Below are 22,555 nucleotides of genomic sequence, written 5' to 3'. Positions count from 1 at the left end.
GTGAAGTCCTTGGAGACCGCTTTGCAGAACACCTCCGCTCAGTTCGCAACAAACAACTGCACCTCCCAGTCGCAAACCATTTCCACTCCCCCTCCCATTCTCTAGATGACATGTCCATCATGGGCCTCCTGCAGTGCCACAATGATGCCACCCGAAGGTTGCCGGAACAGCAGCTCATATTCCGCCTGGGAACCCTGCAGCCTAATGGTATCAATGTGGACTTCACCAGTTTCAAAATCTCCCCTTCCCCTACTGCATCCCTAAACCAGCCCAGTTCGTCCCCTCCCCCCACTGCACCACACAACCAGCCCAGCTCTTCCTCCCCACCCACTGCATCCCAAAACCAGTCCAACCTGTCTCTGCCTCCCTAATCTGTTCTTCCTCTCACCCATCCCTTCGTCCCACCCCAAGCCGCACCCCCATCTACCTACTAACCTCATCCCACCTCCTTGACCTGTCCGTCTTCCCTGGACTGACCTATCCCCTCCCTACCTCCCCACCTATACTCTCTCCACCTATCTTCTTTACTCTCCATCTTCGGTCCGCCTCCCCCTCTCTCCCTATTTATTCCAGTTCCCTCTCCCCATCCCCCTCTCTGATGAAGGGTCCAGGCCCAAAACGTCAGCTTTTGTGCTCCTGAGATGGTGCTTGGCCTGCTGTGTTCATCCAGCCTCACATTTTATTATCTTGGAATTCTCCAGCATCTGCAGTTCCCATTATCTCAGGAGATGGTAACCATTCCAGTCAATCCCTCCAGCCTAACCCCAAAGGTCTGAAGGTGATCCTAAAACAAGTTTAGAGATCTCATTTGTGATCAAGATCAGTGCATGCAGTTTTAAAAAGACATAATTTACATTACCAACTTCCCACATGGCTCCATTCATCATATTGTATTCACTCATTTAGAACTAATCTCCACCGAGTGTGATTCTTGCCTCACTTTTCATAGCTTTGCTATGCCCTTCCACACATTACACTGTTGTAATCCACAATCATGTATTTAATTCTCTAGCATGAATATCTCCCAAGAATATTGCTACACGTTCACTGATTCACTTGCAGCCTCTATCTCTCTCCCAAGATAGGGTGACCCAGAATTGGCAGCAATGTGAATCGGCATGGGAGCAGCAGTGCAGAGATGGCAAAGGGAACAGGTCTGGTTAAATGTTTTGTTTAGTGGCAAGGTCATGTTTCTTTCATCATTAGTTCAGTTGTCACTGAAGGCAGTGGTCAGAACTGGAGCTGAAACTGTTGAGAATGATAGAATGTTTCTGTTGAATTCAGCTTGGCACATCAGAATCTCATCTTTATTCTGCAATCTTAGATGATTTACAATTGGATATTCTTGCCTTAATACCACATCCCTTCATCATGACAGAGGCCTTTAGCTCTGCTCTCAGATCCCCCAGTCCAGGCAGTTGAACTGGAGGCTAATGGCCTCAAAACAGAATAAATTGAGAAGAAAAGGACATGGTCACTCAAAGTAGTCAGCTTGAATGTTGTCACTGCGTGTATTCTAGAGCTAGCTGTGAGATAGCATTGACGTTCGGAATGTCACAGAGCAGGATGACCAACAACTAGGGCAGTAGGAAAGGCCACGCGTGTGCCAGCTCCTCAGAGCATAAAACTGTGCATGAGCTCAACTGCAGAGGCCTCCCATGAGGATGTTGACTGGACACACAGAAATTCTGTCCCAAGATCCTGGGACAGGTTAGGCAGGGACAAGCACGAGAATTCCGGGAAGCATGGCACTCCATGAGACAGGCTATTCATAAGCACGTTGAACTCGACCCCACGTACATTCCACTGCAAAGGAAAACTGGAAGTGAGGCAATCTATCTCAACGGACCCCACACTTTAAAAACCAGGCGGGAAAACACACCGACAGAGGCTGCACTGAGGATATTACCAAGTATGGTAACGAAACGTCTGCAAAACAACAAACCAGCTCGGCGAGCTAACCAACCTCAACACCCATGACCTGAGCTACAGATCTACACCAAAACCTTAGAATAAGGAAGAGTCTGGCTTCAACTTGGCGTGTGGTTTTGCACAGAACTTGGTGCCCACCCTTTCCCACCACTTCCGTAAGAACGCTTGCAAAGCCAACAATATGACGGCTTCCTTTACCACCCAGGCAGCAGCCTCCCAACATTGGAGTACAGCAATGGAAGCTCTGACTGAGGTGATGAGATCTCCGTATGTTGCCATTTCAGTGCAACACAATAGGTTACAGCTTCATTCTGTCAAGCCCAGCATTAGAATGGGCTTCCTGCAATCTCCTCGAACAGATTACTAGAATTTCTGAGTTACTGCTCTGGGAATGTGGAAGGAGCTCCACTCTGCATGAAAATATTGTGCTCCCCCATGTGCACCACTGGGCCATCACTGCAGCTGCTAACTCTCAGCCAGGTAGCACCAAGCACTGCTACCCAACTGCAGGTGTTGCAGGTAAAGCTGAGCCCATTAAGCCAAGAGCTGCGCTGGTTCATCCTCTCATTCTCTCACTGCATGAACATTAACAACCTTGGCCAGCTGTTCTGCAGTGACTGAGATACCAGAACGTAGGAAAACAAATGCAGGCAAAAATAATTGCAAGTCAAGCACCACAATATAGTGACCAGTTGCTGATTATGAAGAATATTAGATGTTGGAGAAATCTGAATGGTTGTTATAACTTTTATGTGAGTGTTGTCAAATGCACACTGGAATGGTTTATAACAGAGAGTGGGTGGTGTATATAGATGGGACTATTGTACACTGGGAACTGAGGTTTTATCATGGGAATCCAAATTGACTGAAGTGCTTATGACTTCTTATCTGGAAAGTGGATGTACTGCCTGTGACTTTCCTTCCTCTTGTACCTGAGCTGTTGTAAAAATTATACCATCCTAATGGTTGAATTGCAGAGAGTGCTGGAGACCACCACAAATCAGGTTAGCTACTGCAGGGATTACTGCAGGGTTCTTCCTGGAGCTGCCAACAGTGGAAGCATTGCTTCAGTTGCGCAATATTCTGCTCCGTGAAGCTGCTTATGGCAGCTTGATTCCTAACACATGAATCCTGGCCAGGAATGTTGGATTGCAGATGAGATCATTCCCCAGGTGTAGAGCAGATACCTATCATCACCTAGCAGTGACCCTTTAATAGAGAATGGTGGTGAAAGCTTGTTAGGGCAGCAGACAATCACAGGATGGGTGTGTCTTCACTGTGGCTGGAATAAGGAGAACTCACTGGAATTACATGCTGAGAATAAGTAAACAGCAAACTCACATTGCGCTCATGTAAACATTTAGAGTTGCCGCCCATTTAGTGCTGTGAAGTGATGCCCACAAAACCACATGGGTGCATTCAGTGGGCTTTTGGCACCAAAGCACAGCTTGCTTTTAATACAGAGCCATATACTCGGTACCCTGCTCCACTTAGTTCAGAGAGAAAACAATAAAGGCACCCTTCCTGCCTCAGAGCCTCTATCAGTGACTCTGACTGAACAGTGCACAGACAGCATGTGTATGTGGGCCTGTCTCAGCCTGGAACTATACTGTGACATTAAAAAAAAACTAAGGGCCATGGTCTACATAACAGCCATTGATATTGCTGTCCTCGACTTCTTCTGAGACTGCAAGGCTGGTTACAATAAATATACAGTTCTGAATCACAGGCACACCAAACACATTGTTCCTAAAGGAAGAGAATGTTCTCCTGGAAGACCATCCTGATGAGAACTCTATTCTCTTTCTGTCTCCTCCCTCTCTGAGCTGTTTGACCTTTATTGGCTATCTCTGCACTACCACCCCTTCGTGTTACAGGCTATAGAGCATTTCAATGATAGCTAGCATTGAGGAAAATAAGCGATGTGCTCAGGGACCTTGCAGTCACAAAGAATGGTTTCCCTTCATGCAGCATCTTGCCCGGAGAGTTTTATAATTGTCTGTAATTCTCTGAAACATTCAGCACCTCAACAAACTGAGCCAATTAGTAGAAAGTAAACCGCAACAAACCTGCAAATTGTTGAAATTCCCTTTGTACCCTGTAAATATTTGTCCTTAAAAACAGGACATTAACTCAACTGGGGTCATCCAAACTGGCAGGTTTGACATCAATTTAGCATGAAGCCTATCTGACTGCATTTTGCCTACACTTCAGATTCCTTATGTTTGCACAGAATGCTGTTGCACTTAGCAAGATAAAATTTGCCATGGGCTGCACAGGAAACAAAATAGTGAAAACGCTACTTTGCTGGCAAACTGGTGCCCATAGCATCAAAGCCACCATTGCTGGAGAATAGAATTTTGTGAGTAAGACGGTAAATCCTGGATGACTTGAAAAAGAGATAATGGGAACTGCAGATGCTGGAGAATTCCAAGATAATAAAATGTGAGGCTGGATGAACACAGCAGGCCAAGCACCATCTCAGGAGCACAAAAGCTGACGTTTCGGGCCTAGATCCTTCATCAGAGAGGGGGATGGGCAAAGGGTTCTGGAATAAATAGGGAGAGAGGGGGAGGCGGACCGAAGATGGAGAGTAAAGAAGATAGGTGGAGAGAGTATAGGTGGGGAGGTAGGGAGGGGATAGGTCAGTCCAGGGAAGACGGACAGGTCGAGGAGGTGGGATGAGGTTAGTAGGTAGATGGGGGTGCGGCTTGGGGTGGGAGGAAGGGATGGGTGAGAGGAAGAACCAGTTAGGGAGGCAGAGACAGTTTGGACTGGTTTTGGGATGCAGTGGGTGGGGGGGAAGAGATGGGCTGGTTGTGTGGTGCAGTGGGGGGAGGGGACGAGCTGGGCTGGTTTAGGGATGCAGTAGGGGAAGGGGAGATTTTGAAACTGGTGAAGTCCACATTAATACCATTAGGCTGCAGGGTTCCCAGGCGGAATATGAGTTGCTGTTCCTGCTACCTTCGGGTGCAACCCCACCACACCCGGCACCTTCCCCTGCACCCGCAGGAAATGCTACACTTGCCCCCACACCTCCTCCCTCACCCCTATCCCAGGCCCCAAGATGACATTCCACATTAAGCAGAAGTTCACTTGCACATCTGCCAATGTAGTATACTGCATCCACTGTACCCGGTGTAGCTTCCTCTACATTGGGGAAACCAAGCGGAGACTTGGAGACTGCTTTGCAGAACACCTCCGCTCAGTTCGCAACAAACAACTGCTCCTCCCAGTCGCAAACCATTTCCACTCCCCCTCCCATTCTCTAGATGACATGTCCATCATGGGCCTCCTGCACTGCCACAATGATGCCACCCGAAGGTTGCAGGAACAGCAACTCATATTCCGCCTGGGAACCCTGCAGCCTAATGGTATCAATGTGGACTTCACCAGTTTCAAAATCTCCCTTCCCCCACTGCATGCCTAAACCAGCCCAGTTCGTCCCCTCCCCCCACTGCACCACACAACCAGCCCAGCTCTTCCCCTCCACCCACTGCATCCCAAAACCAGTCCAACCTGTCTCTGCCTCCCTAACTGCTTCTTCCTCTCACCCATCCCTTCCTCCCACCCCAAGCCGCACCCCCATCTACCTACTAACCTCATCTCACCTCCTTGACCTGTCCGTCTTCCCTGGACTGACCTATCCCCTCCCTACCTCCCCACCTATATTCTCTCCACCTATCTTCTTTACTCTCCATCTTCGGTCTGCCTCCCCCTCTCTCCCTATTTATTCGAGTTCCCTCTCCCCATCCCCCTCTCTGATGAAGGGTCTAGGCCCGAAATGTCAGCTTTTGTGCTCCTGAGATGCTGCTTGGCCTGCTGTGTTCATCCAGCCTCACATTTCATTGACTTGAACAAGTTTTTTTTTAATTAACCCATTTTAACCTCCTAGCTCAATTACTTGTGTGTCCTGCATAATAAATTAACATTATCCCAATAATAATTACAATTACTGGATCAGAGATGCCATCAAAGATACTACTGTCTTTTTCCACCATTTACACTTCCATTAAAAGTTAACCTTAATTGGCACTAGCCAGAAGACAGGCAATTAAAATAAAATATCATACATCGCAAACATGAGCTTCAAAAGAAAATCTGCCAATTAGCGATTTCTGTCGACTAAAAAACGTACACTTTTACAAGAGTTAGAGTTCAGCAGAGCATTCACATTAAAAGTGAAGTTGTTCATTCACAAATATATAATTGAACGTAACTAATAGTTTACATTTAGAGAGTGATGTGACAAAATTAGTGAAATTTCACCCCTCATTTATGTAAAACTTCTGGCTGATGTTTTGTTGTAATTATTTTTAATGGTGAGTCAATTTGAAATCTATTCTTTTCTCTTTTTTTAAAAAGGCCAGAGAATGGAAGAGGCCATGTTTCTCACTTTGCCCCTGGCCTGAGTCTGCAGAAGCTCTGTCTGATCTGTGGTGATGAAGCCTCGGGATGTCACTATGGAGTCCTCACGTGTGGAAGTTGTAAGGTTTTCTTCAAGAGGGCTGTTGAAGGTAGAACTCTTTCTTTAATATCAATTAAGTTTTATGCTATTCTGAACTTCGCCTACAGCAAGTTTGTGCAAATCTGCTCATTTTATTCAAGAGGTTACATTTGCATATCCATTGATCTAAATGTTTTCAACCTGCTTTGGTTGAGGCTTATAGACTATACATTGGCATATGTTGGGAACAATCTTCAAAACAGCTACAGAGATGATTGAGTCTTCATCGTCTATAATTCAGATTTCTTTCCAATTGAGTATTCGGTAAAAAATACTCAGTTTCTGTGCTGTGACAACACTTCACTTCATATTTAACAATTTTTAGAAGTCTTAAGCTTTGGAGGATTGCAGGTAGTGGATTTATATCAGAATTTCTGCAAATATCTGGAGTGGTTTCTTGAAAAAATATTGTTATAGGTGGACATTGGGGATTTTTCGTTTAACAAGGTTTCCTAGAAATCAAATGTTTGTTGATTACAGTGAGCTTTGCTTTTGGGGCTGTTTGAAAATGACTGGATGGAGAGTACCTTGTTTGATCTGATCATTATTTGGATGACAAGATGCCTGCAAGGAAGGGCTTCTCATCTCTGAAAGGGAAACCGTCTTGCTGAGATCAAGGTGATACCTACTTATTCATCAGAAAGAGAGATTGAGGGAACATCTCAATATTGTACTCATGTCAGTAAGACTTCAGAAGCAACCATGCATGACTGGTCATTTAACACACATGCAAGAAAATTAGAGCAACAGACTTTATAATATTCTATACGTTATCCCTTTTGCCCTTAACAATAGCCCATTGGCCAGTGTTTTTATTTTCAGTTTGTCAAAATCTGCGGGGGATGTCTTTTTTAACATTTTACCTGGTGGGTGGGTGGGTGGGTGGGTGTGTGTGTGTGTGTAATGTACGTGTGTACGCGTGCGCGAAGGTGTGTTTGTTTTTTGGGGATCTTTAGAAGGATAAAGTTTATACTTACACATTACAAATAATGTATTTTAACAAATGATTGCACAAGTTTGCAAATTGAATACATTTTGGTTTGATAATGAACCAATAATCGTGTTTTATGATGAAGCCTGGTTGATAAATATTTTTATTTAAACCTGATATCGTTTAGGTACTTAACTGAGCAACGTGGTAACAAGAAAAACTAATTTTATTTCCTGTTATAACCCATGGATTGTTGGGACTACACCAAAAGTGGACTCCTCCAGCCTCAGTCTGAACATCCAACTGGATGTTTCTGATGTTATGCATTGTGCCCATTGCATTTACTAGTGCAATACTTGAAAATACTTTCACAGCAAGATGAAAGAGCAGCTATTGTTTCATGGTTCATGCATATCATGTCTGAAAATGAAACATCCAGCCATAACCAGTGGAGCTTGCTGGTTGCTTAGTTCCAGTCGGTTTCTACTGACTGATGAACTCCACTCATCTATAAAGTGTAGCAAAACACAGCGACAGATTTGAAGGTTATTGTCAAATTAGTTCAATGGTCTAACAACTTACTAGAAAATATAACAGGATTATTTTTGCAATATTTACATTTTGCAATACAACAGGATCTTTATGTGTGGAACCCTGCGCTTTGTGGTCAATGGTGTAATTGAATCGGTTGGGAGGGTGTTGGTGTGGACTCCAGTTGATTTAGATTAGGTTCCCTACAGTGTGGAAGCAGGCCCTTCAGCCCAACAAGCCCTTGAAGCATTCGTCCAGACCCATTCCCCTATAACCCACACATCTCTGAACACTATGGGCAATTTATTATGGCCGATCCACCTAGCCTGCACATCTTTGGACTGTGGGAGGAAACCAGAGCACCCGGAGGAAACCCACACAGACACGGGGAGAATGTGCAAACTCCACACAGACAGTTACCTGAGGCTGGGATTGAACCCGGGTCCCTGGCGCTGTGAGGCTGCAGTGCTAACCACTGAGCCACCGTGCCGCCCGCATGGCTATGACCATTTGAGTTTGCTGAATAAGTCCAAAGGTGAGAAGGCCAACAGATGGTATTGCTGCCCTATCACCAAATGAATCCACTAAGTCAGCAATTATTGCCCACTAAGATCTACATCTTGATGCCACAGGTACTAACCAGCAGCTGTACAGGGAATATGACATGTAAACTATGGGTTCTTCTATTTTGTGTTCCTGGGCAGGAGAACGTGGTGTCTTTCTATTTCAACGACACTTACAGCCTTACTGAGGGACTGAAAATTCGGTAAACAATAGACAGCAAACTTTATGAATTCTCATCAGATGCCAGGAGAACTCTCTCGCAGCAGTAGTTTTAGACATGTTGGTAAATATCGAGTCTTACTCATACCAAGGTGCTAAACAGATAGAGACGTGGCAATTAATTTTTATTAGTAGCCAAAGTTACTAACAGTTGACTTTTTTTCAGTCAGTTTTTGTGGTCGTTCCACCAAATTGATTTAAAATGTGCTGCGCTGTTGATTCCCATTGTGGTATCTGATGCAATTTGAAGGGCACATTTGATACATGGAACGGTTGATAAGTAAATGTACCAGATGAAGGGTCCAGGCCCGAAATGTCAGCTTTTGTGCTCCTGAGATGCTGCTGGGCCTGCTGTGTTCATCCAGCTCCACACTGTATTATCTTGGATTCTCCAGCATCTGCAGTTCCCATTATCTCTGGACCAGATGAGGCTTCTTTTGCCACCTTCCCTACATCAGCGCAAATTCTGCTGGATTACCACTGACTGGAGCAATTGCTCAACATTAACTTCATTGCAACCACCCATCCAAAATCACTGCTGATCCTGAGATAGTAGGAACTGTCGATGCTGGAGAATCTGAGATAACACTGTGTAGAGCTGGATGAACACAGCAGGACAAGCAGCATCAGAGGAGCAGGAAATCTGACACTTTGAAATCTGAAGAAGGGTCTTGACCTGAAACATCAGCTTTCCTGCTCCTTTGATGCTGCTTGGCCTGTTGTGTTCGTCCAGCTTTACACCGTGTTATCTCATTGCTGATCCTGCACTGGTTTGATTTGTTACTGGGCTAATGGCTTTAACTTCACCCTTTTACTTTGTCGATCATTTAAGAGATATACACTTAATTGGTGGAGCCTAGACTTGACTTTGGGGAATCAGGTAATTTTGTCACATTTGTTTCATCAGCCACTGCTGATAAGGTAGGACCCCATCAGGGCCAGGGGCGGGATATGCTGGTCTACAGGACTTTACCCCCCAATCTGGCCCACCATTTGTCTTTCCAACTTCTTATCGTGAAACTTTGAACACATGGCAAATCATACACGAGGGTGACCCAAGGAAAAGAAACCCACAATTTTGAGGAATAGCTTGAGATAGTTAAACGCTTACCATTGGAGTGAACTCTGCTAAGTGGAGATTTATTAGAGAATCTTCCTAAGGAGGTCTTATAATGTGCAAAGAAAGATTATTAGCTGTCTTTGGGGAGAGATTGATGAAGAGTTGTTAAGTCAGAATTACAACCCAGGTGGGGAAAAGGTTAGAAGAGAATCATTACATAGAAAAGCACGCAATGATTTGCCTTGGAGAAAAGCTGATGCAGGGCCTGGTGTAAGGCATAACATCATGGTGTATACTCCATCTGGTAGATTTTCTGCCACAATACTGTTTCCTGGTGAGGTAGGCTTGGTTTAATACGATAGAGAAAAAAGACACCGATAATCTCACAAGAAGAAGCTTTTGTCATAAACAAGATATAGTTTATTGCATGAAGGCAACTTAGTATGAGTTACATTGATAGATAAGACGTGGTGATAATATTGAATTGAATAAACTTTACTGTCACGTACATTCAAAACAAAATGCAGTGAAAAGTGCACACCGTTATTTGTTCATAAGCATCATTCACAGAATAAAATGAAGAAAGATACCTTAGAGAGTCACACTTAACTTCTTCGTTGCTTTACTACCACCAGAATCTGGCTGTAGGGTACAGCAATCTGCACCATGCTGCTGCTGCTGCTTCACATGGGAAACCAAAGCCCTGCTCCAGGCCTCACAGCGCCACCTCCAAAAATGGTGCCTGTGATCCAGGGCCCAGCTGAAGATCTCTCTCAGCCACCAGACACTCTGGGATTAGGACCCCACAGTGACCTAGGTATGCAGCTTCTCCCCTACTCCGGGTCTCAGCCCCTCCAGGGCTTGCTCCAAACCACATCCAATCTGCCAACGTCAGTCTGGCCCCCTCTCACTCCACTGCCGCTGTAGGACACAGCCTGTGCACTCACCTCCTGCCTGGTCACCAGGGGCGACTCCTTTCTTCAGTTTAGAGTTAAATAGTTGAAGTTAAAAATAGTTTAGGGCGGAGGCGGGGCACAGTGAAACACTGCAAAGGGAAGAGGGAGAGAAAGGAAAAAATAAAGGAGAATGAACTGGCAAGCAGAGGAACTCCGACTGGAGCATCTTACCCTGCTGCGACCTTGCTTCTAGTTAAGGACTTAGACCAGCAATGAAGATCTCAGGCCAATGTTTTCGGGACATAGGTTCAAACCCCACTGTGGGAGATGGTGAAATTTGAATTCAGTAAATGTCTGGAATAAAGAGCTGAATTAATGGGTTAGGGTTAGGGTTAGGATTAGGCAACAATTGTTGTAAAAACCCATTTAGGTCACAAATGTCCTTTTAAGGAAAGAAATCTAGCATTTTTATCTGGTCTGGCCTCTATTAAATCCAAACAGCAAAATGGTTGCCTCTTAACTGTTCTCTGGGCAATTAATGCAATGTCCACATCCTGTGAACAAATTTTAACAATGATAAATATTTGTCACTGAGATTAAGGGAGATCTTGATAGTAGGCCATGTTACTTCAAGAGCTGGAGCTGATCTCTCACCCGTGTCCTTACAATAGCAACATAATGAGCAGTGCTTCATGCATTCCTTGGAACTGACCCTTTGGACACTTGCATGGTTGTACAAATAAAACTACTGTACATTTTAATAAAATAATTGGGCACATATTTAAAGTAGAGGAATATAAACAAGTATGAGAAGAGAACAGGGTAGTAGGATTAGTTTAGAATTGCTCCAGCAAAGGCCTAGTGCAAACACAATAGGATGTACTACCTTCCTTTGAGCTGTTAATGTCTAAAGTTCTACAAATTATATTCAAATAATATTGTTGCAGAATTATACATGTAGACAAAACATTGCTCTGTTCAATCTGTTAGCAGCTTATGCTATGTCAAAGTAATGGGATTTCAGAAAAGTAGTTGCATTTGTGTCAAGAATGACAGCTGAAGTTATTTTTAATATATATTCTATTTCCATTTAAAACATTCAGTTTTGTTCCCAGCATTCTATTGATTGGGATAAATGACTGTGTAGTGATAATGTACTCCTACTGATGCTGTGTCTGTTTCATCTTTGTCAGTCTAGTAGAGGAGAAATATAAACTCGACATTTATCCTAACGGACTGATAATGTCACACTTTCAGGTCAGACATCTGGTTTACACCCTGACCAAGTTAACTGCCACTGACCTAACTTACAGAATGTGTTAATCTAAAATCAGAAATATGCAGTCGTGATTTAGAAATAAAATATGAATGATTAAGGAAATAGATTTGCCAGTAGCGCGATTCCCAGTCTAATCATTTGTTTTTGAAATACAGTGGCCTAAAAATTTGGCTACAACCACTTTTTGAGCACGAGAAGAATGAGGTTAAAATCTTTGTGCCTGAATGGTCAAAACCAAAGTACCTGCACATTTAGGGAGTGAAAGCTACAGCCAACTACCCTCTCCCCACATAGTGAAACCTCTTGGAAAGTTTGGCCTCTATGTTGCTAACTAATGGCCTCAGTTAAGTGAGGAAAAGAAAATAAAATTTTGGTTTACACAGAGCCTTTCATGCCCATAGATGCTGCACAGAACTCAAGACAGCCCTAGGGAAAGGTGGAGGATTGATCCCAGAGGTGATTAATGAACCTAATTTTAAAAGGAAGACTGTTCACCAATATCGATAAGCTGGGATCATTTCTTCATCCTTTCCTGGGCTTTAATAGGTCTCCATAAAATAGAATGATGTCATTCTGACTGTTGGTAGTATGTTTGATGGACATCTTTACTGTACTAGTACTATGTCCGAGTCATGCTTTCCAACTTTAAGTATCAAGGTCTGTCAAGCTAGGATCATAGTAATTTCCCCTTCCCTCACTTTTTAAACAAAATGTTACACAATAGCTTCAAGATAAATAATTGCAGATTATGAAAACAAATGTGGAGCAATATATTCTTCCATTGAAGTATTATACTGTCAGTACCATGCCAAACATAATTAGCATAATTCGCAGCCTCTCTAGCATTTTTAATGACAAAGTTCTGTGTAGCAGTCACAGTTTCTTGGTTCATGTATTATTTGAGTGATGGAGATGTGATAGAAATCCTTATAAGGTGCCTCAAGAGGTAGAAATCCTTTTTTAATGCATGCCATCTAAGTGAAGCATATCCTAATGGTAGGTTAGACTTTATTTAAAAACAGTGAATTGTGAACTGATGTAGGAATATTTCTAGGTATTGAATGCTTACTGTATCAGAAAAATAGTGTATTCTAGATAGTGTATTTTTTAAAATATCTCTTATCATGGTATTTCAAACATGTGTACAAGGGGAGGAGAGAATAAATAATCCTTATCTGTGTGCTGTAGTCTGTCTCTTGCTGGGACATCATAGACCACACAGGCTGTATTGTGATTTCAACAATGCCATTTTAAAATCTAGCATGTAGTATAAACAAAAACAACAGAACTTTCTGCAAACCATTGGAAAGTATAATTTTTGGTGAAAAAGTTAAAATACGTGAATTTGAAGAATGCTAATCTAAAGCTAAGGAACTGCTTAAGAAACCTGAACTTTGGCTGTATCATTTTGGGATGCACTGCACCCTCCGGTAAAACTTTTTTATTATTTATCACTTTCTTGTTAAAAGAAAACTATTCCACAATCATCTTTACCGAATATTTTGGAAATATATAGCATATTTTGCATGGTTGTTTCAACAGTTATAGTATCCTGTACTTGTAAACCAAGAGCAAGTTTTGCAAGATTTCTAAGTGTACAATTTTACTGAAATGTAAAGTACAAAACTATTTAATAATTCTATATTTTCTTTCCTGAAGTACTTCAAGCTAAAAAATTGCATTGAGCTGGCAAAACTCCAAGGAGGTCTTCTTCAGCCTTGACTTTTAGAATACTTTGCCCAGAACTGCTGTGTTTCTGTCTTTTGCTTGATTCAAGTTTTCTCAAGCAGAATTTTATGTTATACAAACTAAAGGACAGAGTGATACATAAAATAGATTCCATACTTATAACCGTTTCTCAAAAATGTTTCCTATTTGCTTCAAAACTGTAGCTTTGGTTTAATCTATCTCCATTGGAGGAAAGATCAGTAGATGGTGATGTCAGACGTTGAAAATGCCTTTCTGTATGGAGCCTGAAGCAGACGTATTTAAAGATTAGGCTGACCTGACAGAAGTAATTTTCTTTGGGTATCTGAGATAACCACTTTACAAACACTGTTTATAAACTGGAGAAAATACATTCAGAGATGTCAGCATCGTTCCTCTGGTGGTCTATCAAAAATATACTAGGATGAATATCGGAATGCGTACGTGGTATCTCAATATTTAGTAAAATTCAGGCTTGTCATTTTGGGGTTTCCACCATGTCTCCCTCAACAATTACATTTGAGCAAATTCTGTTTATTATACCATCGTATTTGGTTAGCATGCTGTTACAACTCAGTTAATTACAAAATAATAGGACATGGCTTTGTGCCCCAGGGTACACAGGTTACAAACAGTGCTCCTGAGATGCTGCTTGGCCTGCTGTGTTCATCCAGCCTCACATTTTATTATCTTGGAATCTCCAGCATCTGCAGTTCCCATTATCTCTCTTACAAACAGTGCCAGCAACTTGGGAGGCTGGAGAAAGTGAGTGCAGAACAAAAAGCAAATCAGGTGTGAAGTTGAAAATATGTTAGCTCTATAAAGAGAGAAACTGGGAAGTTTTGTGTTAGACACAGTGAGAGGATTACACTGACAGGAACACCTTCTTCAGCCTAAACTCAGTATTTTGTATGGAGACAGCAACTTATAACAAATTATTTTACACACCCTGGACATCTCAGTGAGGCAAGTCTCCTTATTACTGTGAGATTACACAGAGCCATGTTCAGAAGTTGAGTAGACCATTGGGTAGGGGGTTCGGCTACTCCAACTCCCCACCCATAGAGACTACAATAGCCATTCAATAGGAGCAACAGCGATTGAACAGATGCCATTGTCAGCACCACCTACAGGGCTGAGTCTGTAGGCCAAGAGTCAGCTTCCTGACTTCCTGAGCTTTATAGCGGAGTTAGTAATGTAGTGGCAATGTCACTCGAGTGACAATGCAGAGACCCAGGCCATTGCCTTGGTGATCTTAGTTCAAATACTATCATGGCAGCTAATGGAAATTAAATTCAATTAATCATAAGTCCTAATTGAAAGCTAATATTGATAAACCCAAACTGATTCTGTGAAAAATGTCATTGGGTGAATGCTAGAACCCTTGCTGAGTTTTTTTTAAACTTTTTTCTTTTATTAATTTTGGTTTGGTGCTGTGATCTATGGAGTGTGCATTGAAGATGAACTTTGGACTGTGGGCAGCAGCTTGTGTTAAAGAAAGGGACGAACAAGCTGTTGTTTACTTGTGGGGCCAGGCCTGGAAGAAAATTACAGGTTGGCTCTTGATCAAAAAGTTCTACAGATGGATACTTGCGAGAGCAGTATATTAAATAAGAAGCAGATGTTTGGCCCTTAATGAAGTCAGAACTTGGGAATTGATGCCAGCAGATCTGGGAAAGAACATGATGGCCAAACTGGGAATGGCTGCATATCTAAAAGGAGTTTGGCTGTTGATGCTACTTGAAGATTTGAAAGCTCCCTGCCTAACCCCCAATTATCAGTGGTTGGACGTTCAGGGAACCGATGCCAGCTAAACCTTATGTTTTTTTTGTGAAGGTTTGAGTTGCATGATTCTTTTGAGATTTTCTCATTATAAGGTCTAATTAATTCTCTTACAGTATCTTACCAAACGGGACTCATTAGTTACCTCAGATGTCCCTTTGACATCTCCTATGACTGATTTCTGTTCCCTCTTACATGTCCTTCGTAGAAATATCTACGCTGCAGATATTCCAGAATCCCACTTGCAATGAAGATATAAAATATATCACAAATGGATCTGGATAGGTGAGGTGATCGGGTCAAAATTTGGCACATGAAGTTTAAAATGGACAAATGTAAAATTATCTAGTTTGGTGAGAGATATAGAAAGACGTTATTATTTAAATGGAGATAAAATTTTAAGTATTCAGTGCAGAGGGATCTGGGTGTCCTTGTACATGAATTGCAGAAAACTCGTATGCAGGTATAGCAGGTGATAAAGTGGAATTTTGGCATTTATTGCCAAAAGAATAGAGTATGCAAGTTGGGAAGCATTACCGCAACGGTACAGGGCATCAGTGAGACTGTGCCTAGAGTATTGAATCCAAGTTTGGTTCCCAAATTTGAGGAGGGATATATTTTTACTGGTGGCAGTTTAGACAAGGCTTACTAGATTAATTCCAAAGATGAGGAATTTGTCTTATGAAGAGAGATTAAGGAATTTAAGCCAATATTCTCTGGAGTTTAGAAAAATGAGAGGAGATCTAATTGAGATCTATAGGATGCTAAAGGAGATTAACGAAAAAAAATGTTAAGAGGCTGTTTCCTCATGTGGAGCAATTTAGAACAAGATGTCAAGCTTTAGGATAAGGAGCAGCAAATTTAAATCAGATATTTGAAAAATGACGTCCCTCAAAGGGTCATGAGTCTGTAGAATTCATCCTGGGACATTGATTAAATTTAAGGAGAAGACAAACAGATTTTTAATCATAACATGTTGAAGGATTTTGGAGAATGGGCAGGAAGGTGGAGTTGAGGCTGAGATGAGATCAGCCAGAATCGTATTAAATGGCAGAGCAGCCTTGAGGAGCTGAATTCCCTTCTCCTGTTTCTAGTTCTAATGTTCTTACATTCTAATTCAATGGCATTCCTTGTGCTTGCACCATCTTTAAAAGTCCATTGTCTACCCAGGAAAGTCTCTGTCTGTATATATCCAGATGTAGCCATTGGCACTTTGCAGGCAGCAGCCTGGAGGTCCTGATAGAAAGGATCCCACCCCCCCCCCCCCACACCCCACTTACCTGCAAGAGTGCAGATATAATAACCCTCGAGAAACCTGACACCATTCAGGGCAAAGCAGCCCAGTTAACTGGCAACACATGCAGATTCTCCATCAGTCCACTCAGTGTCAGCGCTGTCGACTATCTACAAGGTGTACTAAAGAAATTCTCCAAAGACACCTTCCAAATCCGGATCTACTACCATCTAGAAGGGCAGGGGCAGCAGATACATGGAAGCAACTTCACCTGTAAGCACGCCCACAAACTGTTTATTGTCCTTACATGGAAATATACCATCATTATGTCAAAATCGTGGATCTGCCACCCTAATGGCATTATGAGCCTACCTACAACAAATGGACTAGTACAAGAAGGCAGTTTACCTCCCATTTATGTTACCATTGACAACCAGAGTGTTGTGAACTATCAAATAGTGTAGTCCCATGAAATTACAATAAGTCAAATCCAGAAAACTTGCAAGTCTGCCACAAAAAAAGCAATCAGCTATTCCTACTGGGGTATGGAAAAGAAATTGAATTGTTCCATGCAATTGGAATTTTAGGACTAATAGCTCCAATGAACCAAAATCATACATACTTGTAATGGGACTGCACAAATTACTCAGAGCAAAGTTAGGCAATGCTAGAGCGTGAAATCACTGTTGTGAAAACCATCATTTGAAGTTTCAGTTGAAGAATGTTCAAACCTTGAAATTATGGCCAAACTTGAGCGAAGTCTAAAGTTCTGTCAGTTCAAAACAAGCCTCAACATATACAGAAACTAAGCTGCCTATTTCGTAGTTGAAGCCAGAAAGACCATAAGGATGCTCTGGATATCACACTGCAATACAATGTTTGACAATATTGACGATATGATGAAATCTATCACAGTCGTCAAAAGACAGCAAGCTAAGTGAAGTACATTGAGTTGACCAAGAGCTACTTCCAATTTTTAAAGATGTCTTTCACTGTACAAGATCAGATTGTAACAAGCTGTAAGCAAAATTGAAGAATAAAGATATTTCTGTATATTCATTGCATCATTATGTTTTCATTTGCTTTTCTTGATATAGGGTGTGTTTGTAGGCAAATCACTTTACTTAGGGTATTTGCTCAACTATCTCAAATCTTTGGTTCAAACATTTATAAAATCGTGCAATTCAACTTTTTCAGTTTGCTACAGTTTATCTCTGCCTGGGTACTGCAGAGAAAATTCATCTGTCACTTGTGGCCTTAGTTGAGTTCAAAATGGTACAGACCGGAATATCTGGAAAGATGGAACAGAACTGTGAAACCTGTATGATGTAGTTACTAAGATGATGTCAGAGATGTTGTTGGCAGCGAAAACATATCTAAATACTTGTGCCAGAAATGCAAGAGTTGAGCACGAGCATGAAAGCTTGATGTGATATCTCATATTTGAGTGAAATATTGCCCTAACTCTGTCATTTAGAACGCTGCCCATTTCACACAACATATTGGAAACAGGTAAAAGCAGATGTTGGTATCCTCTACTGAAAAGTCACCTAGATTCAGAACGTTAGCTTGCTCTCGCTCCATGGATGTTGCCTGACCTGCTGTGATTTCCAGTCCTTTTTGTTTTTAATATTGATCAACCCTGCATTAAACATTAACAACACTTCAAAAATACTTCAGTATATCAGGTTTATGGATGGATAATGTAACCACATCTATTCGGCACAGGTGCAAACTTTAATTTCAAAATTTAAATAGTATATTTTTATTTCAGAACCCTAAAGGAAAATCAACCTTTAATCTCCAACCACCATCCAACAAATTATTTTAGTTTTGGATAATCTGAATCAGTCTAACAAGGTTTAATGAAAAGATATGGGCCTGAATCTTACAGTCATTGGTAATGCCGTGGTTATCACCACTAACCGCAATTAAACATTTTGACCTGTTTAGGTGGTGCTTTCTGCCTTTGACAAAATGTTGGTGACATAAGTAAACATCATCAGGAGTGTGGGTCAGCATTGTTAGGGATTTGGTGGATAACCATTGTGAGGAGGAAGGTGGTACTGAGCCTTGTAGGGCAATAGTGAAGGGAGTGAGCATTCTCGGGAGTGTGTGGGAGGGTGGACTCTGAGAGGAGGATAACGAGTCAGCACTATCAGAGGTACTGCACTGTAGGACTAACTATGGGCTTTGTTGGGTGCAGGCCTTTTATTTAGGCCCCTCCATTATGGTTCCTGTTGTTACACTCAATTTCATGCTTGAGATCAGGCCTGACTCTCTGACAATAAAGTCAGGGATCAGTTCAGACAGTACAATATCTCATGGAAGCATAAATTTCTCAGTTAAGTACCACACGTGTGTGCAGGATGGGGCATCCCCAGGGATACAACATGTTGGGTCCCTGGGAATGCCCCATCCTGCAATAGCGGTGAACATCCCCACATGTACTGCTATTATCATTGTAAGATCTGCGCCTTTATAGGTAGAAGGTAGAAGGTCACCTTTCTACCAAGAATGATGACACATAGCATGCATCTCCAACTGTAGTATTTTCACACATCACCTTTAATTTGGAATTCCAAGTTGCCATTATCAACCCATTTCCTCAAGACATCTGTCCTTAATGCCTTCATCCTCTGTAACCATCTATTGTCCTGTCAAGAAATAATTAATTGCTCCAAGCTCTGCCTTGTTTCCGACAATTTTGTTTTCATAGTCCCACATTCATTTTGTTGTCATTACAGCACCCTTTTCAAACTCATTCAGGACGTCATAAGGACACAGGAAATAGGAGCAGAAATAGACCATTTGGCTCCTGAAGCTTGTTGTAGAGGACCGACAAGACAATTAACTAAAGGCTACTAATCTAATAATAACCTTCAGTTAACTTTCCTGTCGATCCTTGATAACCCTCCTTGTTTATTAGGCATTTAATTCGGCTTTGAATACATTCAATGGTCCAAACTTCACTGGTGAAGAGAATTCCAAACACTAACAACTCTGTGAGAAGAAGTCACTTTTCATTCCCAGCTTAAGCTGGACATCTCCTATTTGTAAAGTGCATCCTCGAGTTCTAGATTTGCCTACAAGTGAAAACATCCTCTCGATGACTAGCCTATCAAACCCTCTCAGAATCTTATTTATTTCAAAAGATCACATTTCATGCTTTTAAACCCAAAAGAGTATTGTTCTAAACTGCTCAAGCTTTCTCGCAAGTCAGAGCGACCACCCTAGAATCAGCCTGGTGAACCTTCTCAGAACAGCTTCCAGAGCATATGTGAATTAACAAGGTGTAGAGCTGGATGAACACAGCAGGCCAAGCAGCATCAGAGGAGCAGGAAGGCTGACGTTTCAGGCCTAGATCCTTTTCAGTCCCTTGTTATCTCAGATTCTCCGGCATCTGCAGTTCCTACTATCTCCAGGGCATATATGTCCTTTTTTAAGTGAGGTGACCAAAATTACAAATTGTATTGTGTTCTGTGTAGAATTGTAGCAAGCCTTTCCTACTTTTTTTTTGTTTCATCCTGCTCACACTAAGGGCCATTCCATTTGTCTTCTTATTTGTTGGGCCTGCTGACTTTTTGTGATTAAAACACAGGGACTTCCAGTACCCTCTGTACTAAAACAGTTTGGAGCCATCCTCTATTTACAGTTGTCTATTTTTCCTGGTAGTTTTAAAACCTCATGTTTTCCAACATTATACTACATTTGCTGATTCATTTCCCACTCTCATATTTATATATATCCCTTCACAGGCTCTTTGTATCCTCCTCACTATTTGTTCTCCTCCAGTACGTTAGCCAACAGCAAATTCAGTTATATTACCATTTATTCTTTTCTCCAGGAAATTAATAGTGATTGAAACTATTAGCAGCCAAACCACCCATCCCTTTGATACTCTACTAGTCTGCATTGTGAAAGTGACCCATTTATCCCAACTTTCTGTTTCTTGTTGGTTACCCAGCTCCCTATCAATTTTAGCTTTCTCTTTATTCCTGTATTCATTCATGGGAAGAGGGTGCTGCTGGCCAGGCAGCATTTATTGCCCACCCCTAATTGCCCAGAGGGCATTTGAGAGTCAACCACATTGCTGTGGGTCTGGAGTCACATGTAGACCAGACCAGACCAGGTAAGGATGACAGATTCCTTCCCTAAAGGACATTGGTGAACCAGATGGGTTTTAGTTTATCATACCTAATACAGTACTGTAAGCTCTTATCTTGTGTAATCTTTTATGTGACACTTTATTTTGTACACTTTGGAAATGCTGAAGTGCTACAGTTCCAGGTTCCACTGTGTCCAGCATATTCATTGTATCTTCAAAAATTTTGAATATTTTTGTCAAATATAAATTTCCTTTAGCAAAACTCTGTGACTCTCTCTGATAGTACAATGATTTTTTTTTAATATCCTGCCGTGGCATCTTTCCTTATTGGAGGGGAGATTAGTTAGGTTGGACAGCTCATTTGTGATGCTGTGTGATACCAACAGCGTGAGTTCAATTACTATATCAGCTGAGGTTACCATGAAGGACTGCCCTTCTCAACTGCCCCCATCACTGAGGTGTGGTGACCCTCGGATTAAACTCACAACAGTCTTCTCTCTGATGAGGAAACAGTCCTACAGTCCACTAGGACTATGGAGAATTTGCCTAACTGATTCTAATACTTTCCCAATGACAGACTTTGAACTAATTGGTTGATAGATTCTTGCTTTCTGCACCATTGCATTCTTGAACAAAGAAGTTACATTATATTCTTTCATTCCGCTGGTACCTGTACAGGATCTAAGGAATTTTCTAATGGAATTTATTTTTCTAGAATCCCTGCAGTGTGGAAACGGCCATTCAGCTTAACAGGTCAACACTGACTCTCTGAAGACTATCCCATCCAGACTCACCCCTGCATCTCCGACCTTATCCATGTAACCTTGCACTTCCCATGGCTATTCCATCTAACTTACATATCCCTGGACACAATGGACAATTTAGCATGGCCAATCCACCTTCAGACTGTGGGAGGAAACTGGAGCAACTGGAGGAAACTCAGACAGGTACAGGAGAGAGCATAAACCTCACATAGACAGTCACCTGAAGCTGGACTTGAACCTGGGTTCCTGGCACTGTGAGGCAGCAGTGCTAACCACAGAGCCATGGTGATGCAACATTTTAAAAGGTTACAACTGGTGTCTCCACGATCTCTGCAGGGAAACAGGGTGATGTCCTGAGGTCAATAACAAGGGGGCGTAAGTTTAGTGAAAGGCAGAAGGTTGAGAAGGGATTTGAGGAAAATCTTTTCACCCAGAGGGTGGTGGGAATCTGGAAAGCACTGCCTGGGAGGGTAGTTGAGACTGGAAACCTCACAACCTTTCATACTGGATGAGCACTTGAAATGCCATAACATTCAAGACTATGGGTCAAGTGCTGCAAAGTGGGGCCAATGTAGAATGAGAGTAGTTATTTTTATTGGTATATTCTTGATGGGCCAAAAGGCTTTTTTTTTAACTGTACGATTCTATATCTGAGTCCTAACCCTGCCCCAAAACCCAGACCAAAACTTTGTTTCAGGGATTTGACCTGCACTAATATGATTTTGTCTGTTCAAAATTAACGGTAAACTGTGCTGGAAATTCACAATAACATTTTACATTAGAGCCAATGATATTACGTGGCTTTATATCTGACATATAAGTAAAATATACAGCCTCCTTTTTTCCGTAGCAATGTGAGCTTTGTAATCCTATGTGTGAACATGTTGTGACTCCTCCCGAAACCCAGCAGGCTCTGTGTCCATTACCATGTGAGTTGGCATCTGTGACAAGGCAGTTTGAACACATGCTCAGTAGCTATTCCGAGAGTAAAGGTAAAATGAACTCCAAAATCTCCAATTTCAGACAAAGAAGATATAGTGG

The 22,555-nt window shown here is 42.0% G+C and overlaps 1 protein-coding gene across 1 annotated transcript in view; it reads left to right on the top strand.

Moving 5' to 3' along the window:
• The window catches only part of LOC125453666 (progesterone receptor-like), a 272,041-nt gene that overhangs the window by 64,242 nt on the left and 185,244 nt on the right, over window positions 1-22,555 (top strand). Inside the window, exon 3 of the mRNA XM_048533513.2 lies at window positions 6,298-6,449. Within this exon, the coding sequence (XP_048389470.2) occupies window positions 6,298-6,449 (152 nt within the window). The remainder of the gene's footprint in view (window positions 1-6,297; window positions 6,450-22,555) is intronic.

Source organism: Stegostoma tigrinum, chromosome 6 (assembly GCF_030684315.1).
Source record: "Stegostoma tigrinum isolate sSteTig4 chromosome 6, sSteTig4.hap1, whole genome shotgun sequence".
Classification (NCBI taxonomy): Eukaryota; Metazoa; Chordata; class Chondrichthyes; order Orectolobiformes; family Stegostomatidae; genus Stegostoma; species Stegostoma tigrinum.
This window is presented reverse-complemented; position numbering and strand designations above follow the sequence as displayed.